We start from the raw sequence: 22,590 nt of genomic DNA, 5'->3' as shown, positions 1-22,590 counted from the left end.
TACGTTTAAAAAATTACCCTTTTAGAGGTGCCTGGGTGGCTTAGTCGGTTAAGCGTCTGCCTTCGGCTCAGGTCGTGATCCAGGGTCCTAGGATCGAGTCCCGCATCGGACTGCCCGCTTCTCTCTCCGCCTCCCACCCCTCGCTCCCCCAGGCTCATTCTCTCTCTCTCTCTCACAAAAATAAAATCTTAAAAAAAAAGAGAAAAACATCTGGAAAAAAAATCTTAAAAAAAAAAAAAAGAAACTTAAAATGAAAAATAGGGTCTATCCTAAATGCCTTCCCTTTGGCTTCTTCCCCTGCCTCAGTTTTGTCCCTCCCAGCCATTCAGGAAGGAGTCAGGCACATACAGAACTCAGAGGGTCTATTTATTAGGAAGGAGATGTCAGTGCTTTATCAAAGATGAAGAGGTCAGAGAGGGATGGTGGGATAAAGGCCTCTCAGCTGGGACATTTCTTGGCCACAATGAGGACAGCAGAAGGCACAAGTCCTAAGATGGAAGAAAACAGCTTTGACCACAAAGATCCTTGCCTTTTGCGCCCCCAAATTTCTGGCCTCATTCCATCTCCACAAAGTCTCTTCTCCTGGCATTCCTTCCTTTCTCAGGCATCCCCCTCACCCCCGCAAGCCCTGTTTCTGGTCCCCCAGGTGTCATACCCAGCTCCTGCAGAGGCCGTTCCATGTCAGCCTCTGAGAAGGCCCGTCGGGGGAAGCCACTGAGCAACTGCACAGGGTCCTGGTCTCCCCCAGGCTCTTCCCCACGGTGGAGCTCCACATACAGCCTCACAGCTGCCAACTGTTCCCGAGCCCGGAACGTCTGCGTCAGTGAGGTCCCATCTGGCAGCCTGACCTGGAGGGCGAGCGAGAAATACGGTGTTGGGAGCATCAAACCTGAGGAGGTGCCCAAGTAAGGAAAACAAGAGCTGCAAAGTTGGCTTCTGTTTCCTGTTCGAGAGACTGAACCAGCGTAATTACTATCTGAAGCACCCTGATGAACAACCACTTCTTCTCTGCTTTACTAAGCAGTGAAGAGAGGCTCCAGCTTCCTCACATTTTAACAAACACAAGGATAAGATCGTAACAAAAATACCTAAATAGCCCATCATGCAAATAGCTGTGTAATAAACTAAATGAAAACATGAACAACTAAAAAGGTAACTGTTGAGGTAAAAGGGAGGTATGGATTTAAATTAAGACCAGGGCAAGAGAAATTTGATATCTTTCCAAGAGTAGAGGAGATAGGGTTTCAAAAGTCATTTCCAAAGAAGGAAGAGGTTTCGCAAAGAGAACCCAACTGAATAAAGCTCTGAGCCAGGTGTCTTACAGGCCAACGAAGGGGTCCCAGAAGCAAGACAGGAATTAGAATCAGTACCTGTATGCGACACTGGTCATACTCCCGCTTGGTGGGAGGCTCCTGGCTGGGAGAGGAGGGAACAGGACCTGGCTCTGTTGGTGAAGGCCGAGAACCCACACTCCCACCATACTGGAAGATAAAGGAAAACACCGATCAGGCCCTCACCCACTCTTGAGAGGAGCATCGTAGGCCAATCCTTTCCCTCTGAAGCTAGAAAAGGGAATTTTTTTTTTTTTTTTTTACTAGCCCACCTACTTCCTTACTCCAGTGTCTTCCCAATCACCTACCTTCTTGGCTCTCTCTGCTTTGTCTCTTTCAATCTTTTCTCGGACTCTCTGTCTGGAATGCAGACAGGAAGAAAGTAGGTCAGACGTTGACAAAGCAAACCTAGCTTCCCGCCTCCTCTATTATCCAACATCCCCATCACCCAGACCTGGCTGCTAACTCTTCAGCCTTTTCCCTCCTCCGCTCCTCAGCAGCCCGGCGCATCTCATCTTCCTGAAGCCGCTGTCGAGCAGCTGACAACTCCTGCCCTTGTTTCCTGCGCTGCCGTTCCCGTTCCAAAGCCTCTCGCTCCTCTCTTTCTTCCCGCTCCCGCTGCTTCTGGGCCACCAGCTCCAACATCCTGTGTTGCAGAAAAGAAAGAGCTCAAAAGAAATGGACATAGATCGAGAAGGTGAGTTTATAACCAGGATTCAAAATGAAATGCAGGAGGGGCGCCTGGGTGGCTCAGTCGTTAAGCGTCTGCCTTCGGCTCAGGTCATGATCCCAGGCTCCTGGGATCGAGCCCCGCATCGGGCTCCCTGCTCCACAGGGAGCCTGCTTCTCCCTCTCCCGCTCCCCCTGCTTGTGTTCCCTCTCTCACTGTGTCTCTCTCTGTCAAATAAAAAAAATAAAATAAAATGAAAGACAAAATGAAATGCGGGAACACGTGTCCAAAGAGAGATGAAAGAAACAGAAAGGAAACTGCCAAGGCAGGACAGAGGGAAAGTGTTAAGATCCAGGCTCTTTAATCAGACTTGTGTACTGTGGACAGGTGGAAGGTGACCCTCAGAAACGTGACACTGTTCCTTACTATACCTCTTAGTCTGTTCCTGTCTCTCCTCTTCACTCAAAGTCGGTTTGCCTTCTCCGGCCGCAGAGCCGGGTCCTACAAACAAGCAATCAGTATTATTGCCCGTTCATCCTCCTCGAGCGCACGTGAATAATCACACTGTCCCTCAGTCAGGACCTTCGGGGCCACCTTGCTCCGAGGAGGTGGGTTCCCTTCCCAGGACATGTCCGAGGGGGGTCGCGAGCGGCTCGTCTACATCAGGGTCGTCTTCGTGCTCCATCAACCTGGCAGGGAAAGTCGGGAGGGAGCTCAACACTGACGCTGCCCCTCCCAGCAGCCCCCCAGGCCCCTGCCACCCGGTCTGAGCGCTCACCAGTCCATTGCAGCCTCGATGCCCTGGTTCCCTGTGAGGGCCAGAGCCTTCTCCCTGGGGGCAGAAACACCGTGAATAGCGCCCGCGAGCCATGGTGCTGGTCAGGCTGGGGCGTGGAGCCTGAGGCCAGGCTGGGGGAAAGGCCAGACAGGCCCGCGATCCCCGCGGGCCAGGGTTTGGGGGGCTGCCTTACGCGCGTCCCCTGGGGAAGCCCATCTCGATGAGACTCTCCAGAGCCGTCAGCTCCGCCATGGCGCCGCCACCGCCGCTTCCGCGGGGACCTGGGGGAGGGCGAGGAGGAGGGCGCAGGGGCGGGGGTCAGCGCGCGGTGCCCCCGGGCCGCGCGCGGCCCCGCCCCCGACGCCCCAGCTGGGCGCTCGCTCACTCACCCGGCGCCGGACCCGCAGCCGACACGGACGAGAAGAAAGCCCAGGGGAAGCGGAAGTGCCCGGATCTGTTTGGGTCACGTGGAGGCGGCCGTGGACGGGTGCCGCCGAGAGCCAGAAAACGCGGGCCTGGCCCGCCGCCTGGGCCCGGCGCCCGCGGGGGGGGGGGGGGGGGGCGGTGGCGCGTCGGAGTCGCGGGCCCGGAGGCGCCCCCGAAGCTGGGCCGCCCGGCGGCGGTGGGGAAGAGGGGTGGTGCGGCCCTGAAGCCCGTGGGCGGAATGCGGCAAGCTCTCGGTGGGGTCCCTGAGCGCAAGCGATTGGAATGTTCTCTGGCAGTGTTGATCAGGAGCCGTAGAAGTGTGCGTGGTCTTTGACCTGCTCATCCTCTCCGGGGAATTGAGCCATCCTCCGCCCCACTGCCGAAGGGATTTTTGCAGAGCACAATTATCTGATCCTGTCATCACCTCCCTGCTTACAAATTCTCCATAACGCCCCAGTCACTTAGGATGAAATTTAAGTGCCAGTAGTCTGGCTTCCTCCGTTTTATTTGTTGTTGTTGTTGTTGTTTGTTTGTTTAGAGCCCTCTCCGTAAAAGTGAGAGTAACAGTAAAGCACTTGCCTTCGGTGCCTGGCAAGACTGTACCTTGTAAATGTTGGTGGTGCGCAGTGTCATCTCCCACCGCTTGCTGCTAACTTGTGCATATTGCAAAACAGGCCCTCTTGCTCTTCCAGGCCTTTGCACCTACCAGTCCCTCTGCCTGGGATGTCCGGCCTCTTCTGTGGGATTGGTTAACTCCCAGTCATTTTTGAGACTGGACCCCCGGTTTCCTTTCTAAGGGAATCCTGCTTTGACCACCCCCTTCCACCTCCCAGCTCCACTGGAGACTTATGTGATTAATGCCTATTCAATCATCACAACAATCTATACGATTATACTATTATTAGTCATAGGAAACACAGAAAAAGGAGATAATTTACCTAAGGTCACAAAGCTGGTAAGTAGCCAAGCTAGGATCCACACCCACCCATGCGGTATGCATTCACCAAACCACCATGCTATGTTGCCTCTCCATAGTGGAGTGAAGAACATCGACTTTGGAGTTGGGCATCCTAACTCAACTCCTTACTTGTAGCTTCAAACCATTTAGAACTTCAAATTTCTCATCTCCTCCCAAGTGATTCTATCTCTTGGAAAGACCGTGAAGAGTAAATGAGAATGCATGCAAAGCATGTCTTGAATAATGAGATTGGGCCCTCATTTGTAAATGAATAAATGTTGAGGAAATACGGGAAGCAAATAAAACAGGGACACAGCATTCACTACAGTGTGGTGTGTTAGAGAGGTTAAGTGTTCTAACACACTTAGTTCTTAGTGTGTTAGTTCTAACACACCTCATTTATCCTGAGATCCAATGATTTAAAAAAATCATTAATTGTATGGTACCGCGTCTTTTTTTTTTAAAGACTTTTTATGTATTCGTTTTGAGAGAGACAGTGGGAAAACAGCAGGGGAGAAGAGCAGAGGGAGAGGGAGAGGCAGGTTTCCCGCTGAGCAGGAAACCCGAGGTGGGGCTCAAGCCCAGGACCCTGAGATCATGACCTGAGCCGAAGGTGGACGCTTAACTGACTGAACCACCCAGGTGTCCCATACTGCATCTTTCATCTACTTTCAGGTAAGCACCCTACAGAAATACACAAATGTGAGGATACATAAAGATGCCCATAGCAAACACTGAAGACAAATGTTCCAGTAAAGAGCGATGGCTTCTATCAGTCAAGGAGCATCCTTCTATGGAAAGTTGCGCAGCCTTTAACATAACCAAGGAGGCTATGATTTGCCAACATGGAATGTTGTCCATCATCTATTGAGTGAACAAAGAAAATATCGACATTGAATAAAAATCTGCTCTACTAGGGATAATTACCTCTTGAGAAAAAGAGGAACTTTCTTTTGTATTCTTCAGCAGTATTTGAAATTTGTATAAATGTTAGTTCTATAATTAAAAGTTGTAGGACCAGGGGCGCCTGGGTGGCTCAGTTGTTAAGCGTCTGCCTTCGGTGCAGGTCATGATCCCAGGGTCCTGGAATCGAGCCCCACATAGCGCTCCCTGCTCAGCGGGAGGCCTGCTTCTCCCTCTCCCACTCGCCCTGCTTGTGTTCCCTCTCTTGCTGTGTCTCTGTCAAATAAATAAATAAAATCTTAAAAAAAAAAAAAATTGTAGGACCAGCAAAAATGAGGATTATACTCTGTAGCAACTCAGACTTTTCTACATCCAGTTGATTTATTTTTTATTTTTTAAAGGTTTTATTTATTTACTTGGCCGGGGCAGGGGGGTGGGGAGGGGAAGAGGGAGAAAGAATCTCAAGAAGGCTCCACACCCAGCTCGGAGCCTGAGGCGGGGCTCGATTTCACGACCCTGAGATCATGACCTGGGCCAAAACCAAGAGTGTGACACAATCAACTGAGCCACTCGGGCGCCCCATATCCAGTTAAAGATAAATTTAAAAGTATACAGTACTCTGAGAAATAGGTGTGTGGACAGGGAAATTAAAAGGGTCAGGAAAAATGAAAATAGCTTCATTTTATATTTCCTTTAATGTTGGTACAGTGAATATACGATAGACACAGACTGAGGGAAAGTGGGGGACATCCTTGGACTTGGGAAATGCTGCAGACAGCAGTTTAGGCAGTCCCTGGTTCTCCACCCCGTGTCGGTCATTTATCTTCACCCACATCAGACACAGGTGGGTTCCGACTCAGGTGTGCTCATCTTCAATATCAAAATGAAACGTCAAAGAGGGAGTGGTCTTTCCCCAAGCTCCCAGCCCGAAGCAGTTTGTTCTCAAAAATCCCACCGAAGCCACCAATGTGACAGGGCCCTTTTGAGGGTCTATGACAGGGATTGGGATCAGCTAACTACAGCCAACAGGCCTAGTATGGCCGGGGCCTGATTTGAAAAGAAAAGGCCCATGAGCTACGTTTTTACATGGTTACATGGCCATAGAAGCCCCTACGTATTATCTTTGATTTTATCCGCTGGAACTGCAAAGCCTACGTTATTTACTCTCTGGTCCTTTAAGGACACGGTTGCCAACCCCACTCCGGTCCTTTCAGCCTGGAGCAAGACGGAAAGTTTGGGACCCGCACTAGCCCGAGGGGCTGAGCCCCGAGACTCAGCTGGGGCCCCAGGCGCCTGGCCTTCTACTCTGGCACCCGGGCTGCCCAGGGGAGTCCGGGCCGAGCTCTCCTCTGCGAGCCTGGGCTCCGCTGGGCCTGAGAGGCGCCCAGGCTGCTTCAGAGCCCTGCTCTTGGTGGGGGGGAGGCCGGCCGGTGGGGGCAGCCCCAGCGCTCGCGCAGGCAGAAGTGCCAGACCAGAGCAGAGCAGGTCAGCAGGGCCAGCACCGTGCCCACCCCTACGGCCGTGTGGACCAGGGTAACGGGCCTGGGGGGCATGGCCAGCCTGCCGCAGGGCCCGAAAGCAGGGCCCCCCACCCCCTCGAGGCCCTCCCCACCTGCCCCCGGCACGCTGCTTTCTCCAGCCCCGTTGGCAGCCACCACGCAAACGACGTAAGTGCCCCCAGGCTTCAGTCCCTTCAGTTCTGCTCTGCGGACCGTGGCGTTGAGCGGGGGGCCCTTCTGGGGAGCCCCACCGCCTTCCCAAAGCAGCAGCCAGTACTGGTGGACCGGGGAGGGGGGCGCACACCAGCGCACCAGCGCGCTGCCGGCCTCGGCCTCCACGTGCACCTCTCCCAGGCGCGGCGGGGCCGGAGGCTGGGCAGGGCTGGAGAGCCCGGGGCACAGGCAGGCCCCGGGCCCAGCCCTCTGCAGCTCCTTGCATGGCACCTGCAGGTGGCGGCAACTGTCGTAGTCGCAGAGGACAGCCGGCAGAGGTGGCCGTGAGGTCTCATCTTCCTCCTCTTCCGTAAGGTCTTGAGGGGCCAAGGGCCGCGTTCGGGGCACTAAGGAGGAGGTGACAGCCAGGAGCCACAGAAGGCAGGGAGAGCCCAGCATGGGGTCTGGAAGGGAAGGAGGTGAAGAGGAAAAGGCTGTCCAGACCCCATGCCTTCGAGGCCCCCTCCCTCCACAGAACCTCTGGGGACAGGGACACAGAGCCGGGGGCCAAGAAGAGAAGGGGAAAGAGGAGGAAAGGGGGTGGACACACTTATTTGTCAACCAACTTCTGAACAGCCTATGGACTTGGTTTCGGAGGGCCGGGGGTGGGGGGGACAAAAGTGGGCTGCCCTGAGAGATGGGTGTGTGACCGGCAATGGTGAAATCCCAGAAACAGTTAATGAATAAGCAAAGTGCTGGAGGGGAAAAGAAGAGGAAATGATTTACTCAGCCTGGGGAAGAAAGGTGGAATAATTCCCAGCTGCCACCCAAAGAAAAGATCTCAGTAAAACAATTATCAGTCAGCGACACACGCAAAAACCCCAAAGCGCACAGAAAAGAGAAAGAAGGGATGGAATAGAAGGGGGAAACTTGGGGCGCCTGGGTGGCTCAGTCGTTAAGCGTCTGCCTTTGGCTCGGGTCATGATCCCGGGGTCCTGGGATCGAGCCCCGCATCGGGCTCCCTGCTCAGCGGGAAGCCTGCTTCTCCCTCTCCCATTCCCCCTGCTTGTGTTCCCTCTCTTGCTGTGTCTCTCTCTGTCAAATAAATAAATAAAATCTTAAAAAAAAAAAAAAAAAGAAGGGGGAAACTTAAGGACCCTGGAATCCTCCCCACCTGTCGAAGGAACTCCAGTCCCTGGCTGCCCCCTCTTTCCCACCCCTCCCCTTCCCTGGCCCCCAGCAGCCCCTCACCAGCGGGGAGGTCTCGCAGTGGTGCAAATCTCCAACCAGAGGTCTGTGGGGGTGCGGCCGGGGCGACCCCGGGAGCACAGGCTCAAAGTCAGTGTCTTCAATTTCAATTCTGTTTTGGCTCGAAGCTTTTATACCCTTCCACTATGATGTCACCACCTAGGCCCCCTCCCCTGCCCCCCCCCTTTCCCGGTGAATGCCAAGAAGCGGGGCCGGTCCCTTCAGAGAGCCTGAGTCACGGGGCCAGGGATGGGGGGCAGGAGGCACAGCAGCTGTTTCATCTGGAGGCCAGGATGCCTGGGTTGGGAGCCGGGAGTGGAATGTGGCCGGCAGCCAGGAGCAGAGGATCAGAGGGCTGAGGCTATGTGGAGGGGTGAGGAGAGAGGGCCACCTGGCTGGTAGCAGAGAAGAAAACAACTGTGACCGCATGGGGGCCTGGGCTACAAAATGCTGTTTCGGTAGAAATCATACCACATCCATGGCAGTCATTTCCTGTCTTCTGCCTCCCAATGGACAGAGAAAGGGAGGGGTGCAGGGGCCAGAATGATGCAGCCCGGCTCTCCAGACCCGCCCTACACGATCCCCCTCCCCAGAGTCACGTGGATGGAGTAGGCCGGGTAGGTTTTCTCTCCTTGGACTTTCTAGGCTTGTGAATGGAGACAGCTGTACCTAGGATAGTCCAGGTCTGGAGGCCTTCCCCCGTCGGCAGGCAGCCCCCGACAAGACAACCTCCTCCAATGCAGGGGGGCGGGGAGGCTGCCCGGGGAGCACAGGGTTCTCAAATGGCCCTGAATCCATTTCAAGGAGTCAGGCAAGCAACTGGCATGAAAATAGTTTATTGGGGAAGGGGTCAGGTGAGAAAGGACTGGAATGTCAGGACTCTGCCCTGTTCTCTTCAGGAACTAGAGCAGGTGGGGCGCTGTCGGAGATTGCCCACAGAGGGTTCAGAGCTGCCCAGAGTCTCCGGGGCAGGGGCAGGGGCAGGCAGGTTGGCCTCGGTCAGCAAAGCCGCGTCTTCCCAGGAGCCCGAACCTGGGCCAGAGGAGGGAGAAACAAAATCCCAAATGGGAAATTAAGTAACCAGGGTCTCTTCTCCCCCAACCAATATAACGTCCTCCCTTATGCACACGCCGCCCCCACCCCACCCAGAGCCGCACGCCGAGCGCCCCTCACCATCACTGGCTTCTGGCTCCAGCTCCTCCTCTCCATTCAAGGGCCGCTGGTCTGCTTTCTCCTCCTCAGGGAGCTGACCCTCTGCAGCCACAGGGGGAAGGCAGAGGTCAGACGAGAAGAGGCCGAAGGGGACAACTGAGGACTCCTGGGGAGGGTGGGTGGGCAGGCTGCGGCATGTACCTGCCCCCGGGGGATCTTCAGGGCTCTCGCAGTCCTCTGTGATGTCTGACAGCTGGGTTGACTCCTCCTGGCCTTGGGGCCCTGTGCCCCCAAAGTGGGTAGAGGACGGGGCAGGGCTACCGCGGCTGCACCCGGGCAGCGGGGCCAAGCTCACCTCCTCCAGCCTGCCCTCTGCCCCTCGGCCCCGCCGTGAGGGCCTAAAGCTTCATACTGGGTAACACAGGCGCCCCCCCTCCCGTCATGTCTACCTGGATGACGGACAGAGATCCTTCGCTGCCCTGCCTTCTGGGAACTGTCTCTTTTCCGGATGTTGACCTGTGCGGGAGAAAGAGGGAGCCCAGAGTGTGATCTAGGCCCTCGGGGCCCAGCCCTGGCCACGCCCCAGCCCACTCCTCAGTCAAAGGATCACGAAGGGGAGGGGGAGGAGGTCCTTTGTGACCTGCAAAGAGAAGCGGTGTCGGGGCCAGATGCCCCCCCACACCCACTGCATGTAGCTGAAGAGCACGATGACGCTGAGGAAGGTGAAGTTGCTGGCGACGCCTACGAAAGCACAGGTCATCGGGAAGTTGTACAGCAAGTACCTGGGGCAGGTAAGAGCATGGCGGTTACCGGGGAGCACTAGCCTCCTCAATTCGCAGAGATTATTTCTAGGAAAGCGCAAGCTAGTTTCACTGAAGGACGGCTCCCGCGGGAGTTGCCCGGCGCTGCCTCACCTGAGGCCGGTGAAGTGGGCATGGATGCGGAGGTAGGCCCCATACATCTGGATGCGCTTGCTGTGGATCTCGATTACCGCTCCAGTGGTCGGCACGTACTGTGGGGGGGGGGGGGTCAGGCCGCGATCGACGCTTACCAGCCCAATGTGAAGCCCACTCCCAGCATCTCCGTGGCTGACCGAGCCCAGAGGCTCCTCAGGCAGAACCCTGGGCTCATGGGGAGAGCGGTCTCTAGTCTTCCTTCACCGCTTACCGAGTTCTCCCTGTATTCCGAGTAGAGCTCCACCTCCAGGAGCTGCTTCTGCTCTGCAAAGCCAAACAGCAGGAGGCTGGAGAAGACCAGCGTGTCAAGCATCTGGAGCAGGTCTGAGCGGTAATGCAACATCACCTGCCAGGGCCAGGAGGGAGAGGCTGGGGACAGGTACCCCCCCCCTCCGATTTCCACAGCCCTACCCACCCCTCAACCAAGGTTCCTGAGCCATCTGTGAAGCTGGCTTCTTCCTCCGGTCCCCCGCTCCCTCCTTTTCACCTCCTACCATGCTCCCCTTACCCTTGGCCCAACCATTCCAGCTGCTTGAGTAACAGGCCTGTCCTGCCTGACCATGTCTCCATTCCTTTCTTCGAAGAACCTGCACAGGTTAAGCCCCACACGGTCTCTGATCTTTCCCCCAAGCAGTTCTACCATCCAGAATAGACTAAGTTTCAGTGCACCACCTGAAATTTTCTCCATGTAGGCATTCAGAGATTTGCTTCATCATGTGGCTCTGTTGATAATTCATGTAAGAATGGAATCTTAGTATTTATTGAAGACCCACTATGGGCTCATAAGCACTGTACATTTCTTCACCTAATCCAAACTAGTCTTGCTACGGGACTATTACTAACATGCCCCGTTAGTAATGCTTTGTAACCAAGGGGTTAAAGAAGCTGTCTCTCAGCTAGTATTTTTCTTTTTTTTTTTCCCCCCAGTTGGTATGTTTCTGAGGATTCCAGATCTTTGGGGCCCTAAAGAACCCCATTTTGGCTCCACTCTTAGACTTTCCCCCAAAGCTGGACACGCTCATCAGATATATCGGGTGTCTGTCTGGCTTGGTAAACTGACACCTCTTCCCTATCCTGATGAGTCTGTGACCTCAGAGCTAGGACGTTTTCTCCTGAAGCCCTACCCAGACGTTCTGACATCTGCTGTCACCTCGGCACCCTCCCAGACAGGCCAGGAACACTTACGGAGCGCGAAGAAGTAGAGATGATTCGGCCACCTCTTGTGTAGCATGAAACGGTGACTAAGAACATGCCCAAATCTTGATTCACAGGGGACTCTGGAAGCTCAAGCTCTAAGGTGACACGGTACGGCTGTCCATACATCAGCACCTGCCCAAGGTAGCCCCCGTCTCTTTTCAAAAAATGTATCTATTTCAAATTGTACGGTCTCTGATCCATCTCCCCCCATCCCTCCAAACACTGCCACCCCCAATCCCCTGGCTAGCGCAGCAGGCCGCTCAGTCTCTCATCCCAGGAAGGTGCTGCCCTCTTGTGGTAGCCAGATCCCTCCCACTTCTGAGATGAGCAGCATCCTGTGACTTGGCTGAATCAGAGTCCGCTCTGTTCTGAGAAAGGCTGTGTCGCTTTTTTTTTTTTCCCGAAAGTGAACCGTCATGTTGCCAACTGGGCCATCGGTGACTCAGGCCTCTGTCCCCATGAGGCCATACCCCTGGGCCCAGCCTGCCTTCCCTTACATTACTAATTAAGCAAGTTGCAGCGGTGTACGCCAACTCCAAAGTCACCCCTCCCGGTCACCGTGGCTCCAGATCAGCTTTATGTCACTCTGGGTCCCTTACCTTGCTTCTATTGATAGAACCCTGAGACTCCTAGTGGGAAGGCTTCTTCACTGGGATTAACCCCCAAAGGTTAAAGATTTGCCACCAAATATACCCTGGTTTTTCCTGACCATTCCTATATTCTTCTAATCCTTTATTCAGTTATTCAGCACAACCCTCCTCAGGGTGATACACAAGAATCACAGGGGCAAGAGTAAGGCTTTTGTTTTTAAACAAAGGGAATGGGTTTAAAAAAAAAAAAAAAAAGCCCATAGTGAACCACCCCCCAAATCCAGGTATGGCTGAGGGTGCTCTGAGCACTATCACTAGGGTAAAAGGTGGAAAATCACTTATTAAAGTCTTTTTTGTACAGATTCTTATTTTCAGAATGAATTATCTGTTGAAAAAATGGACTCCATGAGATTCTAGCCCCTGGAAGAGGCCAGATGACGCCAGCTGCTTCACTGAATTCGTTGAAACATTTTTTAAGGGCGGGGGAGGGCCACAGGGAGAGGGAGAGATGATCTTATTAAGCAGGCTCCATGCTCAGCACAGAGCCTGATGTGGGGCTCTATCTCTCAGGGCCCTTCTCAGGATCATGACCTGGGCTGAAATCAAGAGCCAGATGCTTAACTGACTGAGTCACCCAGGTGCCCCTGATACATTTTAATAGGTAGTTCTCTGAGTGGGTTGGAGGAAAATGTGGAGTGACTGCTAGCTAACGGGTAGGAGTTTCTTTTGGGGGTGATGAAAATGCTCAAAAATTAACTGCAGTGCTGGCTGCTCAACTCTGTGAATACACTAAAAATGACTGAACTATACATTTTTAGTGGGCGAACTGTTATGGTATGTGAGTTTTCTCTAAATAAAGCTGTTTTATATGGGTTTTTAAACTAGTAATTCTGTCTAAACATCATCTCCTCCAACGGGATCCACAGAATCGACCACCAGAATCTTGTGAATGACTCCATGCCTTTGTTCACATCTGATGGGCAGATTCTCCTTCTGTTCCCCCATACCCACATAATGTCCACCCCTCCTTACAAGGTCCACTTTGAGCCTCGCCATCTCCACAGTCTCACACTGATCCCTCAAATTCTTCACAAATTCTTCTGAAATGCAGAAGCTGTGTCTTACACTTTGCTACTTAATGCAGCATATAGATTTCTCTATCAATCCTGTGAGCTCCTGGAAAGCAGGATCCCATCTTCCAGCAGTGTTACACATAAAATACACATATTATTTCTTCTATTCCTTCCTTCCCAAACGTTCACTGTAAATGGGCAAAATGATCAACCTGCTTCAATTATCAGGGACTACCCTGATCGGAGACCCTGATACTGGATCACCCCTCACCCTTCATCTTTCCCTTCCTTCCTCATCCAGCAGCTTCACACCCAATTTTTAGGCTCCCTGAATCACCATTAGGATCTCTGCAACAGGCAGCCACACAATGGTAGGGACCATCTCAGGGGCAGACATTCTGTAGTATGTAGCTGGACTGTAGCTTTGTTTCTAGCTCCCTCTCAACGTAGTTTATGTATTACTATTTTTAGCCACAAAAGCACATCGAATCAGTATCTTCACAAAAGATTCTGTAATAATCTCCAAACTCCTTTTCTGAGTAGCTGGATTAAAATGATAAATCTTGGGGCGCCTGGGTGGCTCAGTCGGTTGAGCGTCCGACTCTTGATTTTGGCTCAGGTCATGATCTCAGGGTGGGGAGATCGAAGCCCCTTGTCGGGCTCCGAGCTGGGCGTGGAGCCTGCTTAAGATTCTCTCTCCGTCTGCTCCCCACACCTCAAATAAAAAAAATAAAACAAAAGGATAAATCTCTGTCTTACAATATCCAACCTTCCACGTCACTACATCCATTTGGGACCCAATTCTTCAGACCTGGTAAGTCTTCTTGATGGTGTATGGCTACCTCCTGGTCAAGTGGAAGTGGTCACAGGACACACATAGCAGGCTATTCGTACTGCCAAACAAGGCCAGTCTAAACACCAATCCCAGAGGCCCCCAGATGCTACAGCTTACACTCCTCCCTTCAGTGACCATTTAGGTCTATCCTGTGTCAGGCAGTGTCCTCCCATGAACCACTTAAAAAAGCATTTTTTTTTTCCAGATGATTTAAACATTCTTAGTACGTGTGCCCACTGATGACTATGAATTACGTTGCTGACTAACAACTCAAACAACTCTGGTGAGCAAAAACGATGTGGATGCTCCAAAGATCCTCTGAAGCATGCAGGGATCCTCCTCTCTTCTCAGAGCCTCCACCAGCTTGCCTATTATAAACAGACACACTCCCATTCTGCATTTCCCAGGGCTTCCGGGTTCGCTGAGGTCCTATTGGCATCTGGCCCCTCCCCTAGCACACACCCTCTGTAGTGGCAGATGACACAGATTTGTCAAGAGTTTCATAATTTCACATACAGGCTTTCAAAACTCTTGGGTGGATTCCATCCTCGTCCAGTGAAATAGCAGATTTAGGTTCACTGAGGTTTAAAACACATCTCCTGCCTGAAACAATGAGAAGGGCACTGCTAACATCTGTGACAGGCAGATGCCTGCGACACGGTTCAGACTTTTTTTCTTTAACCTCCCTTTCCTTGAGAGCCTTCCTCTGAGTCTCTATTACTCAATCCCTGCTCGCCAGGTCTTTTCAATCCCTCCGATTTCAAGTCTTCAAAGCGCTAATGAAACGTCTCTTCAGCTCCCATACTCACCCGATCACGTCCACCCTTAGCCAGCGAGACATTGGCAACAGGGAAGGAGCAGAGTAGGGAGGTGGAGGAATCACAGTCAGTCCTAGATGAGAATGGGGATGATACTCCACTAAGTTATAGAGTCTGCCTTACCTGTCCGTACACCTCCTTGGCCCCCTAGGGCTCCCTCTTGTCCCCCATCCCTTCTTCCAGAACAGGTACCCTTCTCTCTGTCAGAGAGAGATGGAAAAGAAATGCAGCCAGGAGATTCAAGACACCTGAACAATTCTTTCATTCTCTTCTTGCTACTTCAGATTATTTCCTCTCGTTAGAGCAGAAATTCTTACACGGGATTCAATGAACAGTTAGTTGAATAGTTTCAGATTGAAGTGTTTCTAAAGACTCACTCGGGGAGCTTGATAAAAATGCAGATTCCTGGGGGCACCTGGGTGGCTCAGTCGGTTAAGCTCCAACTCTTGATTTCGGCTCAGGTCATGATCTCAGGGTCTTCGGATCAAGTCCTTTGTTGGGCTCCCCACTGGGCACGGACTCTGCTTGGGATTCTCTCTCTCCCTCTGCCCTCCCACCTACTTACGGGCATGCACGCATACTCTCTCTCAAAAACAAACAAAACAACAACAACAAAGCAGATTCCTGGGTCCTATCCCCAGATTCTGGGGCCTAGTTTGAGAAAATTCCTCCCAAGGAATCCAAAGATGGTCTTTTTTTTTTTTTTAAATTTAAATATTTTATTTATTTGAGAGTGAGCAAGAGAGGGAGAGGGAGAAGCAGGCGTCCTGCTGAGCGAAGAGCCTGACATGGGGCTCAATCCCGAGACTCCAGGATCATGACCTGAGCCGAGGGCAGACACTTAACTGAGCCACCCAGGTGACCCCACAGATGGTCTTTAAGAGGCTCACAAATCTCAACTTGTAAGCAAAATTACACATGGGCATGCATTTATGTGTGTGTGTGTGTGTATATATATATATATACACACACACACACACTTTTTAGTAAGCTCTATGTCCAACATGGGTTTTGAATTCACGACCCTGAGATCAAGAATCAGTCATGTGCCCTACCAACTGAGCCAGACAGGTGCCCCCCGTGCATACATGTTTTTACAGCATAAGGGCCAAAGTTTTCATGAGATCATGCCTCCTAAAAGTTTAAGTAGCTATGACTTAAGAAAGTACAGTTCATGGGGCGCCTGGGTGGCTCAGTCGTTGGGCGTCTGCCTTTCGGCTCAGGTCATGATCCCAGGGTCCTGGGATCGAGTCCCACATCGGGCTCCCTGCTCGGCGGGAAGCCTGCTTCTCCCTCTCCCTCTCCCACTCCCCCTGCTTGTGTTCCCTCTCTCGCTGTGTCTCTCTGTCAAATAAATAAATAAAATCTTAAAAAAAAAAAAAGAATCCTAAAAAAAAAAAAAGTACAGTTCATGATCAGGGACTGAAGACAGGAAAAAAAAAATGACTGGATCATTGATAACAATGCCCCTATCAGCATCTCTCTTTTTTTTTTTTTTTAAGATTTTATTTATTTATTCATTAGAGACAGAGAGAGAGAGGCAGAGGGAGAAGCAGGCTCCCAAGGAGCAGGGAGGCCGATGCAGGACTCGATCCTAAGACCCTGAGATCATGACCTGAGCCGAAGGCAGACGCTTAACCATCTGAGCCACCCAGGCGCCCCCTATCAGCATCTCTTGATTGGTCCTACTGCCACTGTTAAGAGAAAGGGAGAGAATCTGGCAAGGTCTGTAAAATCAGAAGGAACTGAGGCCTCAGGTGAGAAGCAGGACTCTGGGACTTTATGTACCCTGTCACCTTGTGTTTCCATAATCTCTATTGTGTGGGTTTATCGGGAGTGGGAGAAAGTCACGTACAAGGTAACTTGCTGCTTTCCTAATACCTTCTCTACTGAAGGCCAAGTTAGTTCTGAGATGACCCAAGGGATCTGGTTGGTTAAGAGGTCTACAGTGGCCCTGAGGGAGATCTGACCCAACCCAAACAGAACTGATCCTCACAGTGACAGTCTAAAAGGGGAATTTTCTTCTTCTTTTTAACAAATTTCAGTAACCAGAGGTAGAACTAGGACCTTAGAGCCCTACCAACCCAGAACTTCCTCAGCCTTGGGCTGTGAAAGGTAAGAAGTCATATAAACACACAAGGCTCAAATTTTCTCCTCTGTAAATGAGGGGGTTGAACTGCATAAGCTCTAAGGGCCCTGACAGCAATTCTCTCAAAGAATTCCTCTACTTTGGTAGAAGACCCTTCTCACCTGTAGTAGAAATGCACGGGGCTGAGGTGGCTGACTGTGGGCATGTAGGAATAGTAGAAGGAGCCATAGAGGAAGACAGACACCCAGAGCAGGAGGAGGATGGTACAGAAGAGCACCCCAAACTGGAGCAGCAGCTTGCGGGCACGACCTGCCAAGATGTGGCCCACCTCCTGGGCCCACAGTAAGGCAGGTACTGGTGGGTCATTGACCATGGCAGGGAGTACAGAGTGTCTGGCCCCAGGTTCAGGCCTCGAGTTCCTAGCTGCTCTGCCACCTGGACGCCACCCTTGGCCATGGGATGAAGCAGCTGGTGGTTCCTGGAAAAAGACAGAGAGGGGGAAAGAATGGCTCTTTTCCCAGGGAAGGTGGGGACAAAAAGGACAAGCTTACTGGACTGGCTTTGAGGAACCAGAGATAGCCAAACACAGCAAGTCTTTGTTTCATATGGCTTTTCTCCAGATGATTGCGTTTCTCAACCAGTTACCCGCTCCCTTTTCCTTCACTGTGCTTTCTTCGGCCCCACCGCCCCAACAACTCAGCTGAACTTGTCTTTTGGACACCTGATTCTGGGACAGGCCACCTTGAAACTCATTCTTAACAACATATAATAATACAGAAGATGAGCACCTTAAAAGGCTTTTACACACATGACGACACCGCGTCCACACCGCCAGGTGGCTGCACCGAGAGAACGCTCGACTGGCCTAGGGTCGTACAGCCGCACTCAAAGCCGGCGGCCTAAGCGCGGCCACAACGGCCTCCCGAGTTTCTCCTCTTCTCCCAGAGCTGCGCTCGCCCCCCGCCAGCACCCGCTCCGGCTGGCGGTGGGCGCGGCGTCCGGAGCCCCCACCTAACCGCGCCAGCAGGGAACCCCGCTCGCCAGCCACCGGGGTTCTGCAGACTCACCAGCTCGCGGGCTGCTGGGGCAACGGCGAGAAGGGACTTCCGCCTCCCGCGGAAGCCCCGCCCCCTTCCGCCGGCCGCCTCTGTGACCTGGGGGGCGGGACCTCACTCCAGGGCGGGGTCCGGCGCAAGGGGCGGGGCCTGCCGGGCGGCGGGTTTCCCACCTCCGCGCGCTGCGTACGGTCCCTCCCTACGGTCCCCTTCCCAGACCCAAGAGGACCGGCGCCTCCCTCCAAGCCTCAAGATAGGCCCCAGGGCACGCTATGAGTCAGCAGCATCCCCCTCAGCCTGCCCCTCGAGGCCACAATCCGGGCCCTCCACGCACACCTTCACCACCGGCCACTGAAACCCCCGCAAAGGGGAAGAGGGGCGGGCATCCAGCTGGCGCTGATTTCTATCTCCTACAGCTCCTTGGACTCGTAGGCGTCCAAGGCAGAGAGCATCGCTGGCCGGCCGGCTGGCCCCTATCACAAGAGTGATAGCATTTCAGCTCCCTGTTTTGTCCCCAGCATTTAGAATATGATCGACCTCCTCTGGCCCTAACTGGACTCTCCCTCGGAATCCCCGCAGCGCGTTATGTACACTAGATCTTGGCAGACGGTACCTTCTATTTTATATATGACTATTCACCCCAAATAAGATCTCTCAGAGGGTAAGGTTAATATTGTGTACATCTTCGCATTCCACACAGCACCAAGCACAACCCTGCAGGCCTGGGATGTAATCTCTTAAACCAGTACCCACACTCCAAAATCCACCCTGGGAGTTCATCTATTTCAAGAAACATCCAAAGACTTTCCCCACAGTGCCCCCTACCTCTTCTTTGTCCGATTCTTTGATCTGGTATCTGCACACCTCTTTTCCCCCAGCTTCTCCTTGTTCTGTAGGCATCTTCCTGACGTACCTTGTTGCCCCCGGATCTTCCACTCGAGTCACTTGTGGCTAGAACATGAAGTGGTTGGTGATCTAGAAGCTGATACCTGTAGCTCATCACATTTTCCTGGATATAGGGAATGGAGAGTCCCCGGGAAAGAAAAGATGATTCAGGCACTACATGCTATGTCAGAGCGGAGGGAGGAGGGAGGAGGGGGGCGACTGCCCAGCTGATGTCAGATTTTCAAATGAGCAGGGTCCCCCGCAACCAGTACAGACTCCACTGCGGGCGATGTCACAGGTCCAGACCACCCCATTTAAGGGTGGGGGGGGGGGAGTCTGCCTGGGCCTCAGCTCCTTCCGGCTCCGTCCGAGTCCAGGTTCAGAATGCCTGCAATGGGGGAAGGGCATCCAGTGAGACAGCTCACGGTGGGGGTGTGCGTAGGGGCTGCAGACAGCAGCCAGGCTCCCCCACTGGCCGGCAGTTGGTATGCTCCAGGATCTGAGCAGCTCCTTCTAGCATCCTTCATCCTTCAGGTACCAGCGTCTGGGCAGTGCTTGAGCTGCAGGAACTGGGTCCAGCCCTCGACAGACCTCTGACCTGACCTCCCCAGTGGACTTCTTTGTATTAGCTGCTTCTGAGGCTGCAGCAGATACTTTCAGCTGCAACTCCCTGCAAGGTGGGGCACCCATCTCAGGCAGGTTTTGTGCACCCCACTGAGTACTCCCCAGGGCTGCCGCTGCCTGTGGCCTCAGGTGAGTAGGGAGGATCCTGCTTTTTTCCCCCTGGGGCTCAAGGGGGCAGGGGGTGTTATGTGTCCTCATCAGGGCGGGGCTTTTTCTGGCTGAGGCTTTCAAAGCTGGGAACACACATGGCTGGAAGGGCTGAAAAGCCTTAAATCGTTTTTATGCCTAATGATCTGTGGCCCAGGCCATGTGGGAGTGTGGGGGGCATTTCATCCCACCCCCTCCATTTCCTTAGCCCAGGAAGACGGGGATGGGAAAGGCCACTGGAGGATGAGGATAAGAGGAACAATATATTGGGGCACATGACCCCAGTCTTGTAAAGACTGATGAAAAAGGAGCACGGGGGGGAGGGGTGTCTTCAGATGAGATTATGCAGCCCCTCACCCCCCACATCATGCTCTGAGCTATCCCTCTCTTTTCTCCAGGATGAAAGGGGAGACCCCTGTGAACAGCACTATGAGTATTGGGCAAGCCCGCAAGATGGTGGAACAGCTTAAGATTGAAGCCAGCTTGTGCCGGATAAAGGTGGGCGGACCCTGGGTCCCATTAGTTGGCCCAGTTGTGCTGTAGGTCCCCAAATCTCAGGTTAAGAGCTGTTTTCTTTCCTGGACTCCCTGCGATCATGGGAGGAGTCTCTGGCTCTGTAAGGACAGCTGTCCCCTGGTCTCTGTGGGGGATGAGGGAAGAGAATACTGTCTTAAAGAAGCCCTAAAGATGGCAAAAGATAACCCATTTGGGGAGGGAGGCTGCAGTCCCTCTCAGGGGATCTGGCTAACAATTCCCCTCCTGGCTGTGCCCCAGGTGTCCAAGGCAGCAGCAGACTTGATGACTTACTGTGATGCCCACGCCTGTGAGGATCCCCTCATCACCCCTGTGCCCACTTCGGAGAACCCCTTCCGGGAGAAGAAGTTCTTCTGTGCCCTCCTCTGAGTTGCCCTGTCCCTCGGCACAAGCTCTGAACCTTTCCCTCTCCTAGGCCCTTCCTTAGGTCAGTAACTGTCGTGAGCCCCTGAGGGTCCCTGCATCCCATCCCTAGCCCTTGTCCAACCCTATGAGGTTATCTGAAGCACAAAGCTCTCCTTCACCATCTGTCGACCCCATTTCCTCGCCCACTGCGGCGGACCCCATGTACCCCCTGACCCAGGGCCCCCTTAGCTCCATCCCCAGAAGGGCCGTTCAGACTCTGCCCGCGTCCTGCCGGCTTCTCTCTGTGACCCGCTCAGACAATGGAGAGAGGGATGGGCCGGGTGCTTGCTCTCAGTCTCACCTGGAGCTATGAGAAGGGTAAAGCCGTTTGAAGAATAAAGTCATCCAGAGTCTCAGAGGACAGCTCCTGTGTTAAGAGTTCTTGGGGAGAGGATCATCAGTCTGTAGATCTGGGAGTGTGTGCGCGAGGTGAAAGGCCTGCCATACCCCAAGAATAGGGCCAGTCAAATCAGGCTAGACATTGTCTGGGATCGGAGATCGCCGGGACTGGGGGGATGGCGGGCGCGAGAGGGCGTCTCAAGTGGAAGAATTAAGTTAAAACAGACGCTCAGAGGCTACGGGGAGCACTCACACACACACGCACGCACACGCGCGCGCGAAAGCACTGAACACAAGTGAAAGTGAAAACAGACCGAACAGGTTAGATCCAGGGAGGGATTCCGAGGGTAATCGCAGCCGAGGAACTCGGGAACGGAGGGGAGGAGCTCGGCTCCAGTTCCTGCGAAGGGGCCGGTTTTACTTCTAAGATGGCCGCGCCCACGGCGGGCCCTTTTCCAAGATGGCCACCGCCATGGGACTAGCGCCAATATGGCAGCCCCACGCCCCTGGGTTTCACCGTACGGGGCTTCCGAGCTAGCCCCATATTTAAAATGGCGGCCCCAGGCAGCCAGAGTTCTCAATACGGTCTCTTGTGTGCTCATCGGGTCTCAAAATGGCTGCCCCTGCCCTTGCCAACGCGATGCCCATTCCCACCCACCCCGGAGTCTGAAAGTCGACGTCCCCCCCCGATCCAGGTGAAGGCACACGGGTGGCTATAAGCAAAGATCATGGGACAAGAGAACCCTTGCAAGCACAGCGTAGCAGGCGCTGGTCGCATGGATCTTGCGAAGGGAATCTAGGTTCTACAGCTTGCCGAGTAGAGGCTCCCTTCGGGGTGTAAACAGAAGTGTGCAACCAGTGCCCGGCGCCGTTCCTCGGTCGCCTCCTGGTCTCCCTAGGAGCTGGATAAGCCCGAAATTGTTTCAGTTTGGGTTTCCTGGTGGGGCTTGCTGTGTTCCCATTTCTCCCTCAGGCCCACTCTGTCACATCCGCCAGAAGCAACGTCCCCGCCCCTAGCGTGCCTACCAATCTTCGTAGTGGTCCCAGCTTGCCATCTGGCCAGAAGCCAAAACCACGGCTTAATGCCTCACGAGCGCCTCCCAGACTCAAACTTGGCGGAGGTTTACAAGCCTGGGATGCTTTTCTAGAAGCCTTTTCCTTCCAAGGGTGAACATATGGAGGTGGGACCGGGGCCAAGGCAGGGAAGGTAACAACAGTCCCAGGGTGTCTGCTCTTCATGCATTATCAACATCCCCCCAAATCAGGGATATATCCCTCCCAGGGGAAGCCTAAGCCAGCTCCTGTTTTGTGTTGGGATACACTTTGGGTGGGGCACGTGGGTGTTGATTGTGTGTCTTCAGCTCAGGTCATTGATCCCAGGGTCCTGGGATGGAGACCCACGTCGGGCTCCCTGCTGAGGGAGCTCCTCCCTCTCCCGATCCCCCTGCTTGTGCTCTGTCAAATAAATAAATAAAATATTAAAGAAAAAAAAAAAGATACACTCTGGGGGTGGGGGGTGGGCGGTGGGAGGAGCCACCCAGCAGTAATAGGAGGTATTAGGGATAGCCATCACCCCCAGCTTCCCCACACCTTTGCACAGGAGAAAGCAAGGGGAGAGGAATGCAGAGAGGGAAACCAAAAGGAATAAAGGGCATTCTACCAGGAATTGAACTTAGTCTCCTATGGATGTCTCCACAGGTCTAGGGGCACCCAACGAACTTGGGGCATTTTCAGGAACAGCAGCTTTCCAGCTGTTGATGAATTTCTGAGCCCTAACAGGTCCGGAAGGTCATCTAACTACCTCATCCTAGAGATGAAGAAATAGGGAAAGTAACCTGGTTGCCCTCTTGAAGTGGGGGCCTACCCCCATTCTGTTCAGGAGTCCCCATTAGTTCCTTCTTGGTGTTTCATCAAAACTCCTTAAC

At 53.3% G+C, this 22,590-nt stretch overlaps 4 protein-coding genes and 1 long non-coding RNA gene across 12 annotated transcripts; 2 read left to right on the top strand and 3 right to left on the bottom strand.

Annotated features, from left to right (window-relative positions):
- Positions 1-345: 345 nt before the first annotated feature.
- Positions 346-3,325, bottom strand: UBXN1 (UBX domain protein 1). 2 transcript variants are annotated; one of them, XM_045893496.3, is made up of 10 exons: positions 3,169-3,325; positions 2,973-3,060; positions 2,780-2,833; positions 2,584-2,690; positions 2,433-2,502; positions 1,786-1,977; positions 1,640-1,691; positions 1,371-1,481; positions 656-848; positions 346-488 (listed from the first exon to the last, which is right to left on the bottom strand). In XM_045893496.3, the coding sequence occupies exons 2-10, from the start codon at positions 3,029-3,031 to the stop codon at positions 439-441; spliced, it is 888 nt and encodes a 295-aa protein (XP_045749452.1). In that variant the 5' UTR covers positions 3,032-3,060; positions 3,169-3,325; the 3' UTR covers positions 346-438. The 2 variants fall into 2 exon arrangements, with proteins under 2 accessions (XP_045749452.1, XP_045749453.1); XM_045893497.3 differs by having other exon boundaries at positions 2,596-2,690.
- LOC135362300 (uncharacterized) lies at positions 1,900-11,150 on the top strand. Its single transcript, XR_010406826.1, has 3 exons — positions 1,900-2,028; positions 4,630-4,838; positions 11,002-11,150. It is a non-coding gene; the product is annotated as an uncharacterized LOC135362300 (long non-coding RNA).
- LRRN4CL (LRRN4 C-terminal like) lies at positions 5,743-8,478 on the bottom strand. The gene is made up of 2 exons (XM_045893494.3): positions 7,970-8,478; positions 5,743-7,182 (listed from the first exon to the last, which is right to left on the bottom strand). The coding sequence occupies exon 2, from the start codon at positions 7,175-7,177 to the stop codon at positions 6,461-6,463; it is 717 nt and encodes a 238-aa protein (XP_045749450.1). The 5' UTR covers positions 7,178-7,182; positions 7,970-8,478; the 3' UTR covers positions 5,743-6,460.
- BSCL2 (BSCL2 lipid droplet biogenesis associated, seipin) lies at positions 8,787-21,257 on the bottom strand. 7 transcript variants are annotated; one of them, XM_064576293.1, is made up of 13 exons: positions 20,628-21,255; positions 18,557-19,004; positions 16,838-17,154; positions 14,579-14,660; positions 11,260-11,403; positions 10,747-10,796; positions 10,286-10,361; positions 10,033-10,130; positions 9,759-9,900; positions 9,568-9,634; positions 9,320-9,400; positions 9,140-9,220; positions 8,787-8,998 (listed from the first exon to the last, which is right to left on the bottom strand). In XM_064576293.1, the coding sequence occupies exons 2-13, from the start codon at positions 18,629-18,631 to the stop codon at positions 8,862-8,864; spliced, it is 1,350 nt and encodes a 449-aa protein (XP_064432363.1). In that variant the 5' UTR covers positions 18,632-19,004; positions 20,628-21,255; the 3' UTR covers positions 8,787-8,861. The 7 variants fall into 7 exon arrangements, 6 of the variants coding, with proteins under 6 accessions (XP_064432363.1, XP_045749444.1, XP_045749447.1 ...); XR_010406824.1 differs by having other exon boundaries at positions 8,943-8,998; positions 10,286-10,338; positions 20,628-21,257; XM_045893488.3 differs by lacking the exon at positions 10,747-10,796 and having other exon boundaries at positions 10,286-10,420; positions 20,628-21,240.
- On the top strand, positions 19,142-20,684 carry GNG3 (G protein subunit gamma 3). Its single transcript, XM_045893495.1, has 3 exons — positions 19,142-19,369; positions 19,786-19,885; positions 20,162-20,684. Exons 2-3 carry the CDS (start codon positions 19,787-19,789, stop codon positions 20,288-20,290), a joined length of 228 nt encoding a protein of 75 aa, XP_045749451.1. The 5' UTR covers positions 19,142-19,369; position 19,786; the 3' UTR covers positions 20,291-20,684.
- Positions 21,258-22,590: the final 1,333 nt, after the last annotated feature.

Source organism: Mirounga angustirostris, unplaced genomic scaffold (genome assembly GCF_029215605.1).
Source record: "Mirounga angustirostris isolate CCGP_5_RB_7025 unplaced genomic scaffold, mMirAng1.0.hap1 SCAF_13, whole genome shotgun sequence".
In the NCBI taxonomy this organism is placed as follows: Eukaryota; Metazoa; Chordata; class Mammalia; order Carnivora; family Phocidae; genus Mirounga; species Mirounga angustirostris.
Note: the sequence above shows the minus strand (reverse complement) of the source record. Positions and strands in the feature narration are given on the sequence as shown.